Here is a 21,137-nt window from a genome sequence, read left to right as displayed (position 1 = left end):
CTCTCTGTAATTTGATCACCTCCTGTGCCCGGAAATGAAACAGACGTCCGCCTCACCACACGTGAAAACAGTAGCTTGAGCAGACATGGACATTACGGAGGTCTCCGTGACTCCGGACAGTAAGGCGAAGAAAAAGAAGAATAAGACCCCGAAGAGGAAAGTGAGTCATGGGGGAGACGGAGAAGGAGTCGACTCGGGGAAGGCGGGAGACGATGAGAAGAAGATGGAGCCAGCGACATCTACGTTTCCCCCCACCTTCAGTGTGTCCGAAATCAAGAATAAACAACGGAGGCACCTCATGTTCATGAAATTCAAGCAAGAAAAAAGAAAGGTAAACTCCCAGACCAGTGACCATTTAAACTGGATGATAGAAGTACATCATGAACACGTGTGTGTTCAACTTGTGAAGTCGATCCAACATTGTTGAAGGAAATCACTTAAATCCCCTCCATTAAGCTTTCAGACTTTTAGTTAACCGAAAAGCCAGTGTGTGGAACTCGGTAATAAACACCACAACAGACGCACCAGAGATAAAATGGTAACATAATGCAAATGGGAATCTGTTGAGCCTTGAACAATCCATTTGGTCGTTCGTGATCAGATCAGAAAAACTCAAGATCACTGATGGACAACAGCTGTGACATACCTTGATGAATCAGACATCTAGTGCCCGTTCACACCTATTAACCTGCGTTTTGAGTGGTCCGATCACAAGTAGAGCCCGAAAGACAAGTGTGAAAAGGCTCCAAAGCGTTTTTTCACTCAAACCTCTTCCCGACGTGGTGAGTGAAGCATCTCCCCACATTGGCTCTGAAGCGTGAACAGCATGTGTTGCAGACGGATCCCAGGACGGTGGCTTCGCAGGACAATCCCTTATACATAAACGTCATCAATGTGCACAGTGTTTTAAGAGAATGGACCAGTCTTGAGTTATGCAGTCTTTCCAACTTTCCAAAGCAACTATGGAAAAGAACATAAACGTGTGTGCCTTTGGGTCTGCAGAGAAACGGGGCCTTGTAGTGGCCTGGACAGGGTATCGGTCCACCGCAAGCTGGACGACTCATAACTACACTCCGGGCCATTTAGCGGAAGTGATGTCAAGGAAGCAATACAATCCGATCTCAGGTGATTTAGCCTGAAACGCATTCTACAGAAGAGGGCAAACCGTCTGCATCAGGGCTCATCACTTGTTATTTGATCATCAGAAACGCATGTTAATCGCAGGTCTGAAGGAGCCCTGAGACCAGGGGTCCTCACTTCCGGGCCTCGATTGCCGGTGTCCTGCATGTTTTAGGTTTCTCCCAGTTGCAACGCACCTGAATGCAATAAGGCCTCGTTACTTTGCTTTTTCACAAGCTAGACGATGACGTCAACATCAGATTGAGGGGTGCTGGAGCAGGGAGAGCTAAATCGTGCAGGACACCGGCCCTCGAGGCCCGGAATTGAGGACCTCTGCCCTGGACTGTAATCAGGTCAGGGCCTTAAGCAGCCTCAAATCATGATGCTCCCTCTACCATGCTTTACCATATGAATGATGCTCGCAAGCTGGTGTATGGTGTACATTTCTAAATGTTCTTCCTTAACGATTATATTTTGGGGATAATTGAATATCTTTCACTCGGGAAGACAGAAAGCTTTGTGGGGTTTTTTTCTGAAACTCTGGGCATTGCCTGGCAAGAACAGCTTTCCTATATCACAGAAGATGTCATTGTCATCATTATAAAATAACTTTAATGCATATTCTAGCAACTGTTAAATTATACATTGCTTTATGAAACCAATGTTACAAAGTGCTGTACACGAAAAGTAAAAAAATAAGAAGCAAAAAGAAAAAGACAAAAAAGGTTTAAGTTTTTAAGTTAAAAGTTACTGTTGCATGATGTCTGTTTTTGCACAGGTCTGTGTGGGCGCACACAGAGGTTCCACCCAGGGGAAAAAGAGCAACGTCCCCTCACAGGAACATTCTGTTGGATGGAGGGATGGAGAAAGACCATTTCCACTGATTAACCACAAAATAGATGTATCACATGCAGAAAAAATTAACTGCGGGAGTTGGAAAAAATGATTGTATAAAGCTGAAGATTTAAAATCTTCTCTTCTCTGTCCCTCTGTTCAGAGTGTTTCCTCACAGAATCCCTCAGTGAACATTCAGCCACTGTTAGCAAGCCATTACGTAGTTTGGCAGTGACCAGAACAAATAAATCAATAATTAACTCTAAAATACACTGGAAACAACAGTTAATTTAACTTCTTACACATGACCTGACATGTTAAATCACACAAAAATCCCATAACTGGGGATGAGGTGTATAATCATACCGACTAATTTAAGAAGTGCAACCAGAGTTTATTGTCTTTCTACTTTATGTTACTGCCTTATTTAGAAAAGTTAAATGGCATCATCAAATGTAACTTTTCTTTGTTTTCCAGGAAAAGATGCAGCTGAAGAAAAAGAAGCGAAAGGAGAGGGAAGCTTTAGGTGACAAGGTGAGGTTTCTGTTCTTGTGGTGTTTGAAATTGTATCCTATATTTCGAGACATATTTTAATAAATTATGTCAATTATAGCAGTAGCATTAACTTCGAACCTTTTCTTCTGTCACTCATGTAGGCGCCACCAAAGGAGGTCCCTAAGACGATTGAGAACCAGAGAGTGTACGACGAGACAACAGTTGACCCAGAGGACGAAGAGGTATGAGCAGCATTTTAAGTTTTTCTCACCATGTGTTGATGAATCGGCATAACTTTATGGTTTTTGATGCATTTTGTCCACAGGTTGCTTTTGATGAAGGGACAGATGAATTTTCGGCCTACTTCCAAGGATTAACAAATCCCAAAGTGCTCATCACAACATCAGACAGACCCAGAGGGGTACGTGCATTATCATTTTGAATGCTTATTTTTGGTCTTGTTGCTGCCGTTTCAAATTTATGATAGTACTTCAAGAAAAGTATTTTTAACATTTCCTTTATCATTCACTGTTGACGGTGAGCTAGTCCTATAGAGTCAATAGAAACGGGTGCCTCGCCAGAAGCTGAATATAAGACAGTCCCACTTTTGAAGACCAATTTGTTATATGCAGCTCAGGATGGTGCTTTACTCTCAATCCGTTTCATGCAAAGAAGACATGGCGGTTGTATGAGTTTGGGTTTGTTGAGGCTTATTCTCTCATTTTGGACACTTTATGTTCACCACACTCGCTCTCTGTTCATCTTGCAGAGGACTGTAAAGTTTTGTGAGCAGCTGGCCACAGTGATCCCAAATGCTCACGTGTACTACAGAAGGGGTTTGGCTCTGAAGAGGATCATCCCACAGTGCGTTTCCAGGAACTTCACCTACCTCTTGGTCATCAACCAGGATCGCCAACTGCCCAGTATCCTCACAGGAGAGAGGATTTACAGTGGCCTATCAAGTTATTGTGATAATGCAACAAATTCTAGAACTATTTCTGTAGAGCTCCAAAGTGTCTTTTCAGATTAGAAACACAAGAGAAAACAACCCCAATACGAGTGTGCCAGTTTACTCCCGGCTATTTACTTTCAGTCGTGCTTGCTTGTTGCATCATAGGGCTGAGATGGCCGAGATCACATTTCAACATAAGGACCTCACTATCAGTAATCACACTGCGGTTTGATTCAACTGGAATAAACCGAAAAGGGGACTACATTAGAAGTATTCCAATAATGGATTTGAACAAGTTTTGACATGGGAAGTGAACTGTTTTCTTGTGTGGTCATCCTTAACTACTTTTATCAGACGGTCTGGTCCTGTGCCACCTCCCCGACGGGCCGACCGCACACTTCAAAGTCAGCAGTGTTCGACTACGTAAGGAGATGAAGGCAAGTTGATGAACCAAACTCTTCTGACGGCGCTTGGCCACATTTCATCTCGTCTAGCTGACAGTCAAAATCAGGAAAAGATGACTGCATGATTACTGAAGGTTTTTAGTAAGTTAATTGTACTTAATTTTTACACTCCAAATTTGAGTAAATGAGAAGGTTCCTGAGCTCGTTACAGTACGTATCACCATTGATTATTGTTGTATAACACAGACAGTTACTTGACCTGGAGCATGGATAGTTTGAAAAAGTGGGTTGGAAGTGGCTATAAGAGCACAATATCCAACAAAAATGTGCATGTCAATGAAGCAGTTCTAGTGTTTACTGTCACCTCAATGCAACATGTAACGTATATGGATGCTGAGAAGGTAATTGTTAGTTCTAGTGTCATATTTAAACAAAATTGTTTATTAATAGACTCTGGAAGCTTATAAACACATGATTTTGGTATTTAAACATTTCTGGCTATTCATTAGTTCGGTTATCTTTTGGAATTGGTGAATTTAAAGAACTCATAGTGCCGCCTCATTGTCGATAAACCTTGTATGTTCAGGATTTAGAATATAAAACCTTTTTATTGCAGCACTGCTGCTAAATTCAACCAGTGGTCGTGTAAAAAATAACTTTCCAAAACCTGTGCTGTGTAAAAAAAACTGGGCCATTTTCCCCTCCTGCAGAGAAAAGGTAAAGAACCAACCGACCACTATCCGGAGGTGATCCTGAACAATTTCACCACTCGTCTGGGACACAGCATCGGCCGGCTGTTCGCCGCGCTTTTTCCTCAGGATCCTCAGTTTGTGGGTCGGCAAGTTGCCACCTTCCACAACCAGAGAGACTTCGTCTTTTTCAGATTCCACAGGTATGTGTGTTGCGCCGGTGAATTGTCAACCCCCCTCGTTGTTTTGAAAGGAGAAAGTCGATTGAATAATCCGTTGCGTCTCATTAAGGTACATCTTCAAGAATGAGAAGAAAGTTGGTATTCAGGAGCTGGGACCTCGCTTCACCCTCAAACTCCGCTCTTTACAGAAAGGCACCTTCGACTCAAAGTTTGGAGAATACGAGTGGGTCCTCAAGGTACGTTTTTAGCAAATTAACATTTTAATTCGCGTATAAACAAGTCAAATTCTATGAGGTCCGGTCGCGTGTCTGCCTGAGGTGAAATGGCTCATATAGCAGATTTTTAGTCACTCCTCAAAATGCCTGCATTCAGATGAAGTATTTCCAACTTGTTACTCCAGAATTTGGGTGGATGTTCTATTACTATGGCATCCTGTTTGTCATTGGGTTACTTTTTTAATAAACTTATTTGAAGGCGACGTTTGGAACAATTCCAAAAAGCCAATTTTGTCTAATAGTTGGTTGTGGTGAATCAATGATTTATCCATGTCTTTTTTTTTTTCCATAATGACCAAGACCAGCTGCTGTTGTGTATTCAGTCTGCCATTTTTCTGATTGGATTGGAGACAGACACATAATATTTGATTTACATCACTGAACAGGCTGGTAATACGTACAAGACAGCATAGTAGCATCCAGAGTGACATCGTGACTATTTTCTTTCAATAGCTCATCTTAGAAATGCTTTACAAGATAGTGGTGCTTTGTAAAGTAGGTTTCATTACCGTTTGGCAAAACAGAGATGCTCTTTTTGCTTCCTGTGTTCCTGTCACCCTTTATAAATCCTCTCCTTGCACTGGAGGAACTACACAGAACCACTATGTTGTGCTCGTTTGTATAAAAACTGTGTTTCTGTTTTCAGCGCCATGAGATGGATGCCTGCAGACGGAAGTTCCAGCTTTAGGAATAAAAAAAACAAAAACAACAACCATCCCAACAGGAAATCTTGATCCATTTTCAAAGATACTAGAGCTTTCGGTTGACTTGCACAAATGGATTCTTTGACAGTTGATTTTTTCCCAAATGGATTTGTTCCAATGGTTAAAAACTTGTAGAAACAACACTGATTCTAATGTTGGACATATTTCCTGTACTTCAGAGCAGGACTGGGAAACTCCTATTACTTCAAAAGGTCACACACGGCTCAATTGGATCAGATGTGTAAAATACTAGCTTGAAAAATCTATACAAATAAATGTTTTTTACCTTGTTTAAATGCAACGCTTTGGCAAAGGTCTGTGTTTTGTCGTTTTCAGCAGCCTGTCATGCACCGGTGCATGTTTTCACCATCTCCCCCTCGTAGTGGTTTCAAGTCTATTACATGAGCACCCATTATACTGTGTATAATTGTCTGACAAATGAAGGATCAGCATTGATATTGTCATCACCCCTACTTTGAGTGTTATTTGCATTCCCTCATCAGATCTGTGACATTTCTAACATTCGGTTCTTGACAAATTATAAAGGAGTCTCAACAGTACGATTGAAATTCCATATATGGGTATGTATACTAACTTTCTGTATGTGCGAATTTTCGAAACTACAATACCACACGCATCACATTTGTAAATGTAGTTTATTCAAATACAACATGTAGTAACAAATTCAAATGTGGAATCACTCTTTGTTTAATCAGTCATGGAAAATCTACACTTCAAAAGGCACGTGTGGGTTTGATATGTGTTATTATATGCAAAGAGCTTAAATCTTTTTTGTTTGTATGAGCACCTGGAAATATTTCTGTGGAAGTTTTTAATCGAGGCAAAATTAGACATAAAAACAAACAAACTTAAGTTAGTTATTTGGCCCAAACACTCCTGAGACGATTCCAGTCCATGAAGCAGGATCCCGGAGCTCCTGACCCACAAAGTCCAAAACCTGCAGAAATATCACAAACATTAGCAACGTACTCCACCTCTCTCTTCATTCAACAGCTGTCCCACCACTGCAGTAAAATCTGTTGCAAAGGTCTGAACAGTGCCTGAATTTATATTTCGGGGTACTGCACAACAATAAATACTGTGGCATGTGCTGTGACTATACGTTGATATCAATATGAGCCAGTATTGGGCATAATTAGAAGTGCATGTCAAATGTTTGATTCTGAGTATATATAGATATATATATTTTTTTAAAGGAAGCAGAGATTTTGTAATTAGACATATTGTAAAAAAGAAATCCACAAAAACTACATAATGTGTTGTTCCAAAAGTGCAACCAACTGTTAAGGGCATACAAATTGAAGTTCAACTTCAATATTGTTTCAGTTTATTGCAACTGTGTCAGTATTGATCCATATTGGGGGATTTAATAAATTATCACCACGCCGACCACGCTCAGTTCATGTTGTCATGGGTTTTATTTCCAGCAAAATAAGTACATACTTTTCAGAAACCGAGCTTTTTAAAGATGGTTTTGGTTTAGACCAGATTAAATGAGCATATAATTCTAACTCTCTGCTGAAGGCAGCGCAGCAGCTTATAAGATAATGAGGCTGCTGTCAAATTACTAGTACTGAAAGCTTGTGGGCTTGGAACTGATGTGAGACGGACCAGCCAAAAGGAAACTGGCTCCTAAAGGAGGCGACCTGAAGAGACGCCATTATTACAGTTCTAAAATATTACCAGCATGTTATCTATAGTGGCTGATGTTGCTAAATGTGAGAAAAATAGGCGCCGAAACACGCAATCTATTACATGTACAGACCAATTCCTTTGTTCACTGAAGACATTCCAGTTTCCCCCTGCTGCTCCCATCATCAATAACTATCAGCTGGCCTGTTGCAGGAGCAGCCATGCAGCCCAAGCCATGACAGTACCTCCACCATGCTTCACAGAGGAGCTCGTATGCTTTGGATAATAAGCAGTTCCTTTCTTTCTCCGCACTTTGGAAGAGAAGAATCTTGGTCTCATCTGCCCATAAAACTTTGTTGCAGAGCTTTTCTGGCTCATCACTGTATTTCTTTGCAAATTCCAATCTGGCCTTCTGATTCTCACTGCTGATGAATGATGGCCTCTATAGTTCTGCTTTTGGAGTCTTCTAACTATGGGTTGTGATGCCTTCACTGCACGGTGGAGCTTGTTGATGTCAGTTACTAATGTTTTGGGGTGTTTTCTACAGCTCTGACAAGTTTGTCAACTGCTGTTTTCGGTGGTCTTCATGTTGGTTTATCCTTTTTAACAAGAAATACAGACTTTATAGGTTACAGTCAAGGCATTTATACCAGTCATTTAGATTTTTTAACAATCTACCTTAAAGGCAATAAGAAGCACCAGTCAGTCACACAAGTGTGAATAGTTTTGAAAAATGAATAGGTTCAAACAAAGGGTGGTTTGTCCTGAGGTTTTTAATGCATCAAAATGTAAATATCAGGAAACAAAAGCTGAAATTCTGAACTCTTGTCTCATATTCATCTTTTGAAATGACTTCAGTGAACCACAAAAACAAAGGAACTGGCCTTACCGTTCCAATACTTTCAGGGGACAGTATAATACTGCCAGCATGTTATCAAATGGACAAATACTGGGTTGAAAATGTAATTTTTCTATAGATATTTTAAGCTATTAGAATCCTTTTGCGAGTCCAGTGGGCTTGTGAGCCATTCTATAAGAACATGTCCGCGATGGTGACACTTAACATTTCTCCCAGGAGTGAATGTGCCTCTTTGAAGCTCTTGATTTTAAAACAATGGAGAATGTAGTCTATGTTTTGTTTTTATGGTGTCCCTCTTTACCATGGGTTGAGCATGCATATGAAGAGAGTCTGCATGTGGAGAGCTGAAGAAAGGTGACCTCTGACCCGCACAGTGCTGGACACTGACAGCTCAGCTAATGTGTCTCAACTACAATTATGAAGGCAGGACACAACAGAGGGATACTATAAAAAAGGGATGTAGGACCTAATTTATTGACTTTTAGTGGTAAATGTTCAACAAGGGGACATGGTAACATCCTTTGACTTAGGGGCTCCATTTATCCAGCCTGCCCACACATGTGTGTCAGACAAGCCGAAGCTACCGTGGAATCACCGTGAAGAGAACCGTGTCATGTGCCTGATGTGCGGACAGAGTGATGCTCACAGGGCGGAGGTCTGTCGGCCGGTCGCTGCTATAGGAAGGAGCAGACCTTCTGCGGTCTGAACGGGTTGTTGCTGGACGACATGCCGGTGAGCAGAGGGTCCTGCTGGGCATTCTGGATGCAGAACTGCTGCAGGTCCACCGCGGCCTGGGACACCTGGGGAGATCCGGAGGTGTTAAAAAAAAAAGTCCCTGAAAGTTACAGCTGAAGTTAAAAGGCCCCCACGATGAGTTCGATCCGAGCCGTCCGTAACAGGCGACCGACGGACAACACGCCCTGAATGTGAGCTCCGCCGTTTACCTTCACTCGGTTCAAGCCCGCTTCAAGGCGCAGCTGCTGCACGATCTTTTTCATCGCTACGATGTTGGATGATCCCGACATTTCCAGAGTTGTGCAAGGAATTGGGTCCTGATAAAACTTTGAGGAACGCGTTCAGTCCGCGAGCGGCTAACTTCTTCCCCGACAGAGACTTTCCGGTTTCCTGTAGGAGGGCGTGTCCGCGGGGAAGGTGCGTTCAGGATACTCGGAAATTTACATTTCGGTATGTCGCACCATTTTCTTTATAATTTTTTTTCTTTATGATTTCTTTGGGACCGTTGCACTTAAAACAAATTCAGTAATATAAATTTGTGTTTTAATATATCAAAAGTTTTGCCCAGCATGCATGCCAATAAATGCAGTACAAATGGCGAGTGGCTTCCAATTTGTTTTTGACAATTTAAGCAAACCTAATGAATTACAACAGATTAGGAATTAAATGAAAAAGTCAAAGTTACAATTTCTCTTGCCACTGTGTTCTCACTTTCACTCGTATTTAAATTACATTTCATATTTGTTCAACCTGGACCATGCAAGTATGTTGTATTTCGTAATTAAAGAAATCGAATAGGCCATAACACGCAAATACATCCCACAGCACCGAATCTAACCAGCTTATTCTAACCAGCTTTTAGGCAGTTCAGCAAATTAATTCAATAAACTCCTTTATTAATTTCCTAATCCAAAAGTTTACTCAAAAACCCCTTTGAAAGGCTGATTTCCTACCGTCCCTGAAAGTAGCGTCGGGGTCATAACTATTGCGACCTCTCGTGGCGACAACGTCTAAGAAAGACACACAAAATGCACCAATTATCGAAAGTTAAGACTAAAGTTGAAATCGTCATGTAATACCGATTTCAACCTGTAGTAGGGAGTCCGCAAAGGGTGATGAGAGTTTAGAGACTTTCTGCAAGCATCACCAGCAGGGGACCGCAGCCGGCACTCAGAAAAGAAAGTCCTCTGGACAACTGAGTGTGTTTGATCAGAGCAGGTTGTTACTGAGCAGTGGTCCACGCCTCCATGAGTCTTTGGGCAAATGAAAGTAACGGATCTGTTCACACTGAGCCCCCTGCTTCTCTATGATGATGGAGCTGTCCTGTGAGTCTGTGAGATGTGCAGGAGACACAAGACCAACCAGCTGCAAGGTATGTAAAGGAGCTCACTTCGCATTGCAAAATGTCTCTGTGTGCTGAATTTACAACTATCGCCTATAATGAAGTTTATTGCTGTGATTTATTTAGTTTGTGGAGCTCCACATGTTGTATGTACCAGGAGACCAGTGGAACGTGAAGCTCAATAAAGCATCTGCTGAAGCCACAGAGAGCTTCATATCTGCAGGCTTCATCAGGTGAAGACATAAAAACCATCTCACTGAGAAAAAACTATGTTAGTTTGTATGAACTCCTTGAGGTTGTGTTTACACTGTAAAGGATGGACGTGCTGATGCTATTGGGTTTTAATGACAGGGATTTCACAAGAAGTCATAAACTCTGAAATACAAACTGCAAACCGTGTTCCTGTTTAAAAGCGGTCATGACACTTCAAGTATTTGTCAGGGATTTTGTTTTAATAGGCAGTCATATGTCTCGATAAGTTTTAGTGGTTACATACGTTCATGTCATTTGAAAAGCCACATTCTGATTGTGCTTTGGGTTTATTAACTTTTGTCATGATCAGGAAAATACAATACAATTTCTTTGGGTTTTTCAGTTTAGTAGAGGACCTGTGGTTAAGTTGTTTATATTCTCGTTTTGATTACACAATTGCTTCAGAATTTGACATTTTTGATTTTGTTTTATTCTCTTGAATGGCACACAAAACCTTTCCAATTTTATGTTTGGGTGTCAGTATGTTGGTAAAAAAAAAAACTGGAGTAAAACCAGAAATGTTCTGTATCAGGTTTATGGTATTCAATCTCTGGGTATTCATTTCAAATTGGAACAAAAAAAAGATTCCCAGTGCATTTACAAACAATTCTCTTATTTCAAATGTGTGTTTTTAGTAATGCATACATCCATTTTGTTGTTTAAAAAATACTGTTCAAATGATTCATGATTCAAGGGGTTTAGTGTCACATGTAGGATAGTCGTGAAATGTCTTTACCATTGCTCCAGCAACTGTGCACACAGGATAGAAACAGATACAATAATAATAATAATAATAATAATAATAATAATAATAATAATAATAATAATAAGATGAAAACACTTTAGTATAGAGGGAGAGCATTATCAGATGTAAGAAAGCTGAAAGAATTTTATAAAAATTTTTTTATATAAAATCAAGAAACAAAAGGTCAGTATATAGTGTTGATGGTATCTTGTGCATCGTGAAACGAACGTCTCCACAAAGACCTCGGTCAAGGGCTGAACAAAAATCTGTTGTGATCATATGCTTTGTAATAGTTTTTTAACTCTATTTTCCAACATTGTGCCGTGAGGGTTTACCCTGACGTCACCCTGAAGACTCTGAGGGGTGATCTGGGCGCTCTTCTTGGTGCCGAGAGGAGCGTCAACAAATTCTCCTTCCTGAAATGTGTGGGCCGCAGTTTGGCTCTGGTAAGTGCATCTCGCAGTGAGCTTTTTGTGAGGCTTGCTTGTGTTTTATCAAGCAGACAGTGGAGGCATACAATACAAGCCGTTAACCATTCAGACATGCTGTGTCGATGGGAGTGAACCGTGTGTGAGGAGGAAGCCAGTTTTTACAGCAACGTTTTTTACAGCTACAAAATTCCTGTCCATTACAGGTCAAAAGCAAACAGGAGCGAGACCTGAAAGTGAAAACATTTGCCCCACCCTATGTATGTTTGATTTTTGTCATTTTCTTACTAAGCAGTTGATGTTTTTGATTCATTTTGTCCCAGTGGAGCGCAGGTAATGAATTGTTTCCTCTTTTGTGAAGGCTGAACAGCCAGAGCTTTACCTGTTGCCTATTGTGGAGAACGACAGCAGTGTCTGCTCTCAGTCCCTCACCCCGGACACCAGCAGCAGCTCCTCAGACCACCAAATCTATTACCACCCTCCCAAGATGTGCAGCCTGCCAACAGCAACAAAGGGGCTTGTTAAATTCCCCCACATCCCCCAGTGTTCCCAGCAGCAGCCACCTCCCACCCCACGACTGGAAGAGGAAGAGGATGAGGATGAGGATGAGGTTGAGCAAGAAGATGATGAGCACAGCTACAGCTCTTCAGCAGGAGAAGGAGGGAATGAAGAGGACACTCTCTTACCGACCAGGACAGCAGAGCAGGGAGTTTGCCCCTTGAAGCCACAAGGTCACAAGACATCACAGCCGGTTTCACTGAATATAGACAAAAGTAAAGACGCCATTCATCAAATGTTCCTATTGCAAGTACAAGTTCAAGTTCTTGTGACCTTACTTTTGTTTGTTTGTGTTTAATTTTTGTCTAGTCCTTCTAAGCACCGGTAATGTTTACTTAACCTCTGTGGTATCTTCTTTCACTGTCTCTTCATCTGCAGCTTTACAGCGAGGTGAAGCTGATTTGGCTCAAAGGACGGCGTCGCCAGACAAAGAGGCAACCTGCCGAAATAGGAAACAATGTCACCGAGGAAACAGGGTGGCTGGACATTCAGGAGTGACCGAGTCTCTGGACGACAGAGATTCAGGATTCTCCCTCATAGACGGGTATCATGAAACTCGAATTATGATCTTCAATACTTATTGCAGGAGATTTGAAATGTTGCCGTTGTGTGCCCGTTTTTCAGAGCTGGGAAACTGAAAGAGGCGCACACACCGAAGTTCATCGTGAAGAAACGAACTAACGGGGTAGTTAGATAGCGTATGCTTGAAAAAAAACCTATTTAATGAGCTTTGCTTTGGACTCCTCAAACATGAGGATTGTTCTGACAAAATACACAAGATGCTGTTCAGATTGAGAATCAATGTTCTCGGTTTGATTTGGTTTAAAGGCCACAGAAATTCCAGCTGGGATGACGCGGCCCGTACGGTGCACCACTCCACCACCAAGTCTTCATTTGGCTCCGGGCGCCTGCCACTCAGCTGCGTCTCCAGCCTTTAACACAAACAGTAAACACAGCTTGTAAAACACCCCTCAGAGTTATGCCAAAAAAATAAAAACATTTTGTTTATACAGCTTTTGTGTCTTTAAGGAGAGGAGCTCACTGAAGAAATCAAGCTGGTGAGGGAGGAGAGGAAGCAGCTTGAGTGGACCAGACAGGAGCTATTAAGAAAGGGGAAAGACTTGTTAGCCCAGAACCGGCACCGCAGGAACCAAGGTGGGCATGAAAGTGTGGATAATGATATATATATATATATATATATATCATGGTATATTTCACTATTATCAAAAATGAGGCTTGGCAAAGTTTTTATTACTTACAAAATGTTTGATTTTAATACTCCTGCCGTATTTGTAATAAAGGTGTTCAAACTTTGATGGTAACAAAACAATACCTTACCCCTCCTCTGTATCTTACTGACACTCACTACCATTTCTATCTAGCGCGTGACAGTTGGAAAAAGAAATACTTTGAAACCAAGAAGGCCACAGCGCCACTGGAGGACAGTTTAAAGAACCTCAGACAAGAACTGGAGACATTATACAACAAACTTCTGCACCAGCTTCAAGTCAGAGAGACCAGGGGGAGGTCAAGACGACAAGGGAGATCCTCCACAAAGGTGCAAAGTAATAACAGTACACGTCTGGGAAATCCCTCCATCACTCCTCCACTTTATCTTGGACGAGGTCGTCAGAGCTTCTCAAAATGTCCCCAACATAGTGCATTTGTTAACTTAAGTGTATACATGTATGTTTTTAACCATTCAATTTAAACATTTCAGAATGAACTTATAATACAGATCATGACAGAGACCTATGAGATTGACAACTTGAAGAGGAAGATAGAAGATGCCAAGATGAAGCTGGTAACCGAGACAAAGGTAAGTAAATCCAATGATCATTGCTTGCCGAGCTATACAGAGCTGGCTGCTCGGCTAAAGCATTGACTTTCTTTGTGTCGTGTAGTTGAGGAAGCAGGCGGCAACAGAGCTGAGATCACTGAAGGCTGAGCTGGCCCAGAAGAAGAGTCAGTCGTCTCATGCTGGACTGAAGGGACAAACTGCACGGGACAGACCAACAGTACAAAGCAGCTCCATCTGAGCCCTAAAATACAGACTCAAACTAAATCTTTTGTCTCTTTTTGTTCTTTTATATTGGAGTAGTGACAGTTTTGTGCTATTGTGCCTTCAAAATTTAATTATTTTGTAATTTTTATGAATTGCATTCATATTTTTTTTTTTTAAGTCACTTCAAATATTCCAGTATGGTACAAATGATCTGCATTGATAGTATGGGTCTGAATCCACCACTGTAATCCACATAGTTTCTTAGAAGTATTTGCATAAGTAAGCACTGCAATTTACTGTGTGTAAAATTCATGACTCCCAACAGATTAATCAAAAGTTTTATTTATGACAAACAATAAAGTGCACAAATCTGAAGATCAATCTCGGTTAAACAAAAACAACATTCTTTACTTCATGATAAAAAGATTGTGTGTTGAGGAAATCACAGTAAGAATCATAGTTGGGTTTTTTCCAGCAAGCACAGAGGAATGTCTGACAAGTAACCAGATTCAAGGGCAACTGCAGTAAAAGTCACAATAAAATGTGAAGTGCAAGCAGGCATCCTGACGTTCCAAAGCCACGCCCTGTTCCCCGCCACAAAAGGATATATTGGCTTGGCAACAAGCGGGAGAGGGCTCGCGGATGGTGAGAAGTTTTCTTCGTGGTGCCCGCTAGCATCCTAACAGGGCATTCCACATCATTGTGGTCTGCTGCCTGGCGACGGGATCAGCACTGTAGTCCAGGATGTTGCCGTTCCACATGCCAATACCCCTCAAACCTTTAGCCTTCACTGCATCTGCCTTGGGACAAAGGCTTTGTGGGTCGTCATACCAAACCTGATGAATCTGTCCACTCTGGTCCTGTGGGAAAGAAAAAAAAAAAACAATTCAAGAAACTATTAAAATAAAATATGGCTCCAGCTTTTGTTTTGGGAAGGCTCCACCCAACACCAAGAGGCTGATTTGCAAGAGCATTACAGAGCTGTTACAATGAGGGGATTAGTTTTGTTTGAGAGGCGAAGCTGTGGCAGCTTGGGTGGATGCCGACACTCTAAGTTGTATTTCATTCAGACTATTCAGAAGTGAAGCTGGTTGAGCTTGAACTCAGCGGGAAGACAAATTCAGGAAAGACGCCGCGAAGGATCAAAACGTCTGACTCAACACATAGCTGGAGATTTCAAACGCAAGCGAAAGGTGACTTTCAGTTTAAAATGTGACACATCGTTTCTGCACCTTGTAATTGAAGTAAGGAGCTTGCTGCTTGTCATCCCACAGCCTGCCGGACAATGAACTGTTGACCTGCTGCATGAGCCACTTGTAGGGTTTTTGTGTTCCTGCTGCATCGCTGCAAGGAGCGCCACGGAAAGGAACCTTGGCTATCGAACATATTCCCTCCTGGCAAAAGACACAGTTTCTGGCTGCTATAATTAACAATACATCAAGTAATATGAACAGGAAAGAGCCTCTGGAGTAAAGGAAGGTAATACCTCTGTGGAAAACCACTAAGTTACACAAAAAATGGAAAAAGAAAGAAAAAATAACTTTATCTCATAACTTTATCTTGCTTTCCAATATACAGCTATTATTTTAATCATCGCTGGCAGAGATAGTCAGCTATGACTCAAGGAAGCACAAACAGAGAATATGTTCGTATGTGCAGGTCCACGGTATCATCATGTTCAAGTTTCATTATATAGATTACTTCATGTAGACTCTTAGTTGTTTTCCTGTAATATCAATTAATATTTGATCATATGTTAATTGGACAATTCAACAAACAATATATGGGGAGATCATTTAAAGATGAGCTCATGACATGACTTTTAAAATGATGATTATCTTACCTGGGAAAGGTTGAGACATGGGTAATCATAGCCATACCAGGGCACTCCCATCACTATCTTTTTAGGGTCAATCTTCATATCCAAGTATTGGTCATAAGCTTCAAAATAGCAGAATGCCAGGCATGTAATGTGTTGGTCATAGTTTCACAGGAGCACGCTGATTTGATCTCATTTCTCACTATTCAACTAACCGTCCAATGTTTGAGCACGTGGGGCATTGGCCATGGCAATGCAGTCATCCATGATCTGGCTCTGCTCGTCATAGGACATCACAAACAGCAGGTCGCAGGATTCGGCGATGGTGACATAATCATAGCAGCGCTTGTCGATACATTTGGGGGCCCAAGCAGCATCAAATGAAACCTAGAATTCAGGGATTAATGAAAATTTATTGTGACAAGACTTTGGGATAAAGGCGATCTTACAGGACTTACCTGTTAAATGAAACGACAGCTCACCTTTTCAAACGGGACTGGCATGGCTTGTACATCCTAATTACTGTATTGCCGATGGACAAATAGATTGTTCTTACCTGAGAACCTGGGATCTCCCTGTGGAAGGCCTCAGTGGTCTCTTTGACCAGAGCCGTCAGAGCATAGGACTCCTGTGAGCCGTTCTCCACTGCCTGTTCGATGTCTATGTTGATCCCATCCATAAACTGACTCTTGGCTAAGCTGACCTTGTCCATTATCCACGCTGTCCTGTTGTCCTGGTCCACAATGTAGGAGAGGGGAACATCACCTGTTCCCACCAACAGGTGAGGAGTCAGATGGAAAAGAGGTCGGTAAACTACAAACATTGTGAGGATCAGGAGAGCAATATCATGTAAGGTCAATTTGTTTCCATCCAGAAGGAGAAATGTGTAGCCGACTCTTATTAATTCCAATCTTACAACGACTGTTAATGATGCATGAAGTGTATTTATTTATAAATAAAAAACAGAACTACTTAGTGGATCAAACTTTTTTTTTAAGGTTAAGGTCAAGACCTAACCCAATGTAGGTTTCTAGTAGGGTTACTAGGAACTAGTGCTACTGTGTTACTAGATGTGGAGTGGGTCTTATGGAATTGTCGAGAGGACAACTTCAAAGCCTCTACAAATCTGGTGCAGTTCAAAAAGCTCTATTAAAAATTACTTCCTGCATAAGCATGCAGAGGTAGTAAACAGAAACACCTGGTTACATAAATAACACTCGGGGCTTTTCACATCTTTAAATGTCATTTCATTTTCATCTTTTTCTGTACGACCCAAAACAATGACATCCTTAGTGCCATTCGCTTCGGTTTTCTTTTATTTGCACAACGGTCCATAAATAATAATAAGCTTCGTACTATTAATGTCGGTTCTTCTTTGTAAGACTATAAACTAAAATACACTTAGTGCTATTCATTTCAGTTCTTCTTTTCTTCGTACATCTATGTTTAGTACTATCAATTTCAGTTCTTCTTTTCTTCGTACATCTATGTTTAGTACTATCAATTTCAGTTCTTCTTTTCTTCGTACATCTATGTTTAGTACTATCAATTTCAGGTATTTTCTTCGTACATCTATGTTTAGTGCTGTTAATTTAATTTTCAGTATTCCCAATACGATGTACAAAGAGTGGTGTAAATTACATGTCTTCAATCTTATCATATGTACATATTTAAAACTGCACTTCACTGCATAGTGAATGACGAGGGGTAGGATTTTCTTAAGTTCAGTGAACTACCTATTCATTTAAAATATCTACGTTGTTTTCCTTTTCTCTTCTTCTGCAGCCTGTGCTTGATTGATTTATGCTACTCAAGTTCAGAAAAAGAAGCCCAGAGAGTTTACTTTACCTTTCAGTACAACCCGGGCACCCTGCGAGTGAGCGTAACACATGAGTTCAGCGTCATACTTTCCAAAGGTTGCCACAGTCGTCACCATGCTCCAGTTATAGGACTTCCAAGTCTTTCCACCCACATCAAAGACAAACACCTGCGAAAAAACAGGGAAGCCATGTTTAGAAGCAAAACTTCACAAAAAAGTAATCCTGTTCAACGGTTGTCTTAATCTGACCACGAGCACAGAACTGTCATAAACAAAGCAGAGTTAAAGATGAAGATGTCTTCACTATCGGTGCGTCTTAATCGATTAAACTATGATGTAGTCAAGCTTGAAAAATATTATATTATTAAGCATAAACTGTCACGAGACAACAGGGCCTTGAGTGATGTAAAACTACAAATATTGATAATTATCAATTGAATCATTTAGCAGTGGACTGAGTTTTTAATTGATTCTGTGGATAGGAGGCTTTAACTTCACTGTTAATGCAGGAATATGCTACCGTCTGCTGTCTGCATGTGGTCACAGCCTGTTCTCATCGACGGACTGCTTCAAATACGAGGCGCATTCAGTCGAACGTCAGTAAAATGCAAACAGACTAAATGTAAGAGATTACAATTACGTTACTGTAATAAAAAAAATGTGAATATACTTTGATGAGTTTTTTTTGTTTTTCACAAATATAATTTTACTCATGCTTGAATAAAAGCTGCATCATTGGGCACTCACTTACAATTTTACCGAAGAGACAAACGTTTAGTGAAACATTTAACACCCAATAATATATATATATATATATATATATATATATATATATATATTTTTTTTTTTTTTTTTTTTTTTTTTTTTTTTTGGGGGGGGGGGGGTTTAACTAAAAGTTGAGAATTTTTCTTTAAATGCCCTCTAATGACAAAACAATTAAACAGTAACACTGAGTTACTTTGGAGAAAAGCAGTTCGAGCTATTTTATCCGTTTTTAGCTATTCTGGCTGTTTCAGCCCGGCGAGTAGACCATTTCAGAAAATCATTGTGGAATGCAAATACATCCAAAATGAAAACTAAATGTTTGTTTACATATTCTGGAAGTTTCAGGGAGCCACTACAGAGGGGCTGAAGAGCCACATGTGGCTCCTGAGCTGCAGGGTGCTGACCCCTGGTCCTCCAGAGGCAGTTGGAGAGTGACGTCACCAATCCTAATCTTTTTGATTGATTTACACTTAAGCCTGTCGTGAGCTTTGCAGGATGAAAGTATTCCCCATAAACTAAACATAAGATAGTCCGAAATAGCCAGTGCAGCTTAAGGAATAAAAAATCATTATTGACGAAATCAAAGTTGTGTCAGACGTTATTTGCACTGTCGTGTGTCCCAAAACAAAGTTTTAGTTCCCCTCGTGACCCGCATGACTTTACCTCAAAGTCCCTCTGCTGCGTGATCTGTTCGCAGAGCTCCGGGCTGTCACAGGGACACCCGCCGGACCTGCAGACAACAAGCAGCGACAACAAGTACAACAGAAAGCCAAACATTTCCCCCAAAGACACGCCAAAAGTAGCAGAGACAAACGAAACCAAGTCGGAATGAGGACGACGCTGAAGTTAGATTTCGTTTGGTGCCTCCGTTTCTCTTGTTAAGGGAATATTTGAGGGAAAATCAAATCACTTAAGTATTTAAAAGAAAATCTTCTTTTTCTTCTTTTTCTTCTTCTTCTTTTTCTTCTTTTTCTTCTTTTTCTTCTTTTTCTTCTTCTTCTTCTTCTTCTTCTTCTTCTTCTTCTTCTTCTTCTTCTTGTTATTATTATTATTATTATTATTATTAATGTTGCTTCTTTTTTAATGTCAATGCTTATCATTGTTGCTTATAACATGATTGACATGTATCTGTATAGGAAGCTTGGTTTAAAAAGCTTTCAGTTAAATGTGTTTATTTATTCACAGAAAGAGTTTTTTTTCAAGGACTCCCTGGAGCTCACAGAAACTATTTTGAATCAGACATCTATGGACACTAAGATCCTGGAGTGTGGGGCTGCTCCTCTGCAGATTCCAATGATGAATGTGCAGCTTGTCAATGTTTGAATAGGAATTTTATGGAGAATAACAAAATTCCCAAAATGTTGGTGATAATTCAGTCCAAGTATATGAGTACAGTTAAATATTGGTTCATGTTGGTATGGCTTCAACTAAAATGTTCAGCGCACTTTAACACTATACAGAGATTTTTTGTCATTATTTTAAAGTTGTTTTAGTTATAGCCTTATCTCGCGCCTCAACTCTCAAATGGCAAACTAACTTCAGACTGATGGGGCAGTGTTTCTGTATGGCGAGTGAAGTGGGACAAACTTCTTAGTTCCTCTTGGTTTTTAAATGTAGTTTTGTTTGTTTGTTTTCATTAAAAAAAGAATAAAAGTTTAAAATGAGTATCAAACCGGCTTTCCTGCACAGCCAACCAAACCAATATAAATATAGTACAGGCTGTATTATAGCAGAGCTGCACAAAACCTTCTAGAAGTACAAATGATCACCTTTGATGAGTTTTTATTTCCTCTTCCATCTCTTTTATTTTCTTTAACCATCACAAGTTGAGCTTACCCTCCTATGGTTCATGTGCCTCAATTGATTTTTCTTTTTTTTTTGCTATTCGTTTTATACCAACAATGTCTTTGTGTGTGAAACTTTAAGCATTTAGCCTCTTAAACACAATAGAATAGAATAGAATAGAACTTTAGTATTCTTTTACAGGGAGTTGCTTTGTTCCATGATGACTGTCTTCAATGTCTGAGATGGAGATGATTTGGACATATGATCAAAACTACAACCAATGAGTGCAGTCTTCAAGTTTCATAAAGTTTAGACTGTAAGTCACATGTTTCCTCAATACCCTTTAAGTTATTCATTCCAGATGTTTGATTTACAAGCAATACATCCATAACATTGGATGTGTTTGGCTACTGAAGTACATGTTTTTTGTTTTTTTTAAAAAGGGAAACCAAATTAAACACACACAACCTGAAAGTCATCTTCACTGCCTTACTTAGTTAGGTTATTTTGATATTAGGTGTCTCAACTAAATAGAACATTGCATGTACGTGTGTGATTTGTTACTTTTTTGTTTTTGCAAAATGAAATAACACATATAGATAGCTTACATTTCACGTAGAGATCTAAAATTCTAACATTTGCAAAGCAAGATTTCATTGGTCTCACATGGTTCGATGTGAAAATATGCAGACATCTTCTTTACCTTTCAAATATAGAA

At 40.4% G+C, this 21,137-nt stretch overlaps 4 protein-coding genes across 4 annotated transcripts; 2 read left to right on the top strand and 2 right to left on the bottom strand.

Moving 5' to 3' along the window:
- Window positions 1-30: 30 nt before the first annotated feature.
- Window positions 31-6,460, top strand: rpf1 (ribosome production factor 1 homolog). Its single transcript, XM_080474321.1, has 9 exons — window positions 31-331; window positions 2,431-2,487; window positions 2,610-2,690; window positions 2,774-2,869; window positions 3,218-3,371; window positions 3,755-3,837; window positions 4,515-4,696; window positions 4,785-4,911; window positions 5,597-6,460. The coding sequence occupies exons 1-9, from the start codon at window positions 86-88 to the stop codon at window positions 5,636-5,638; spliced, it is 1,068 nt and encodes a 355-aa protein (XP_080330447.1). The 5' UTR covers window positions 31-85; the 3' UTR covers window positions 5,639-6,460.
- Window positions 6,461-6,470: 10 nt separating this feature from the next.
- On the bottom strand, window positions 6,471-9,303 carry LOC308116249 (guanine nucleotide-binding protein G(I)/G(S)/G(O) subunit gamma-5). Its single transcript, XM_080474322.1, has 3 exons — window positions 9,111-9,303; window positions 8,813-8,966; window positions 6,471-6,612 (listed from the first exon to the last, which is right to left on the bottom strand). The coding sequence occupies exons 1-2, from the start codon at window positions 9,189-9,191 to the stop codon at window positions 8,841-8,843; spliced, it is 207 nt and encodes a 68-aa protein (XP_080330448.1). The 5' UTR covers window positions 9,192-9,303; the 3' UTR covers window positions 6,471-6,612; window positions 8,813-8,840.
- A 766-nt stretch (window positions 9,304-10,069) lies between these two features.
- On the top strand, window positions 10,070-14,610 carry spata1 (spermatogenesis associated 1). Its single transcript, XM_080473523.1, has 12 exons — window positions 10,070-10,273; window positions 10,370-10,476; window positions 11,569-11,686; window positions 11,875-11,928; window positions 12,030-12,441; window positions 12,605-12,770; window positions 12,851-12,911; window positions 13,055-13,172; window positions 13,256-13,381; window positions 13,609-13,784; window positions 13,947-14,045; window positions 14,131-14,610. The coding sequence occupies exons 1-12, from the start codon at window positions 10,208-10,210 to the stop codon at window positions 14,263-14,265; spliced, it is 1,638 nt and encodes a 545-aa protein (XP_080329649.1). The 5' UTR covers window positions 10,070-10,207; the 3' UTR covers window positions 14,266-14,610.
- On the bottom strand, window positions 14,557-19,480 carry ctbs (chitobiase, di-N-acetyl). Its single transcript, XM_080473524.1, has 7 exons — window positions 19,298-19,480; window positions 17,899-18,037; window positions 16,607-16,815; window positions 16,266-16,437; window positions 16,075-16,172; window positions 15,464-15,625; window positions 14,557-15,091 (listed from the first exon to the last, which is right to left on the bottom strand). The coding sequence occupies exons 1-7, from the start codon at window positions 19,409-19,411 to the stop codon at window positions 14,903-14,905; spliced, it is 1,083 nt and encodes a 360-aa protein (XP_080329650.1). The 5' UTR covers window positions 19,412-19,480; the 3' UTR covers window positions 14,557-14,902.
- Between the last annotated feature and the right edge of the window lie 1,657 nt (window positions 19,481-21,137).

The sequence above is a fragment of the Lipophrys pholis genome (assembly GCF_963383615.2).
Source record: "Lipophrys pholis genome assembly, chromosome: 10".
NCBI lineage: Eukaryota > Metazoa > Chordata > Actinopteri > Blenniiformes > Blenniidae > Lipophrys > Lipophrys pholis.
The sequence above is the reverse complement of the archived record's forward strand: the minus strand, read 5'-3'. Positions and strand labels throughout refer to the sequence as shown.

Bases quoted from the DNA above. Each gene is read 5' to 3' on its own strand.
- rpf1 (XM_080474321.1), top strand. From the start codon at position 86: ATGGACATTACGGAGGTCTCCGTGACTCCGGACAGTAAGGCGAAGAAA. The intron at 2,691-2,773 runs GTATGAGCAGCA...TTTTGTCCACAG, and splicing joins TTGACCCAGAGGACGAAGAG to GTTGCTTTTGATGAAGGGAC. The intron at 4,912-5,596 runs GTACGTTTTTAG...TTCTGTTTTCAG, and splicing joins AATACGAGTGGGTCCTCAAG to CGCCATGAGATGGATGCCTG.
- spata1 (XM_080473523.1), top strand. From the start codon at position 10,208: ATGATGATGGAGCTGTCCTGTGAGTCTGTGAGATGTGCAGGAGACACA. The intron at 10,274-10,369 runs GTATGTAAAGGA...TGATTTATTTAG, and splicing joins CAAGACCAACCAGCTGCAAG to TTTGTGGAGCTCCACATGTT. The intron at 11,929-12,029 runs GTATGTTTGATT...TCTTTTGTGAAG, and splicing joins AAACATTTGCCCCACCCTAT to GCTGAACAGCCAGAGCTTTA.
- LOC308116249 (XM_080474322.1), bottom strand. From the start codon at position 9,191: ATGTCGGGATCATCCAACATCGTAGCGATGAAAAAGATCGTGCAGCAG. The intron at 8,967-9,110 runs GTAAACGGCGGA...GGATCTCCCCAG, and splicing joins CGGGCTTGAACCGAGTGAAG to GTGTCCCAGGCCGCGGTGGA.
- ctbs (XM_080473524.1), bottom strand. From the start codon at position 19,411: ATGTTTGGCTTTCTGTTGTACTTGTTGTCGCTGCTTGTTGTCTGCAGG. The intron at 18,038-19,297 runs GTAAAGTCATGC...GTTTTTTCGCAG, and splicing joins CGCAGCAGAGGGACTTTGAG to GTGTTTGTCTTTGATGTGGG. The intron at 16,173-16,265 runs GTTAGTTGAATA...GCTATTTTGAAG, and splicing joins ACGTGCTCAAACATTGGACG to CTTATGACCAATACTTGGAT.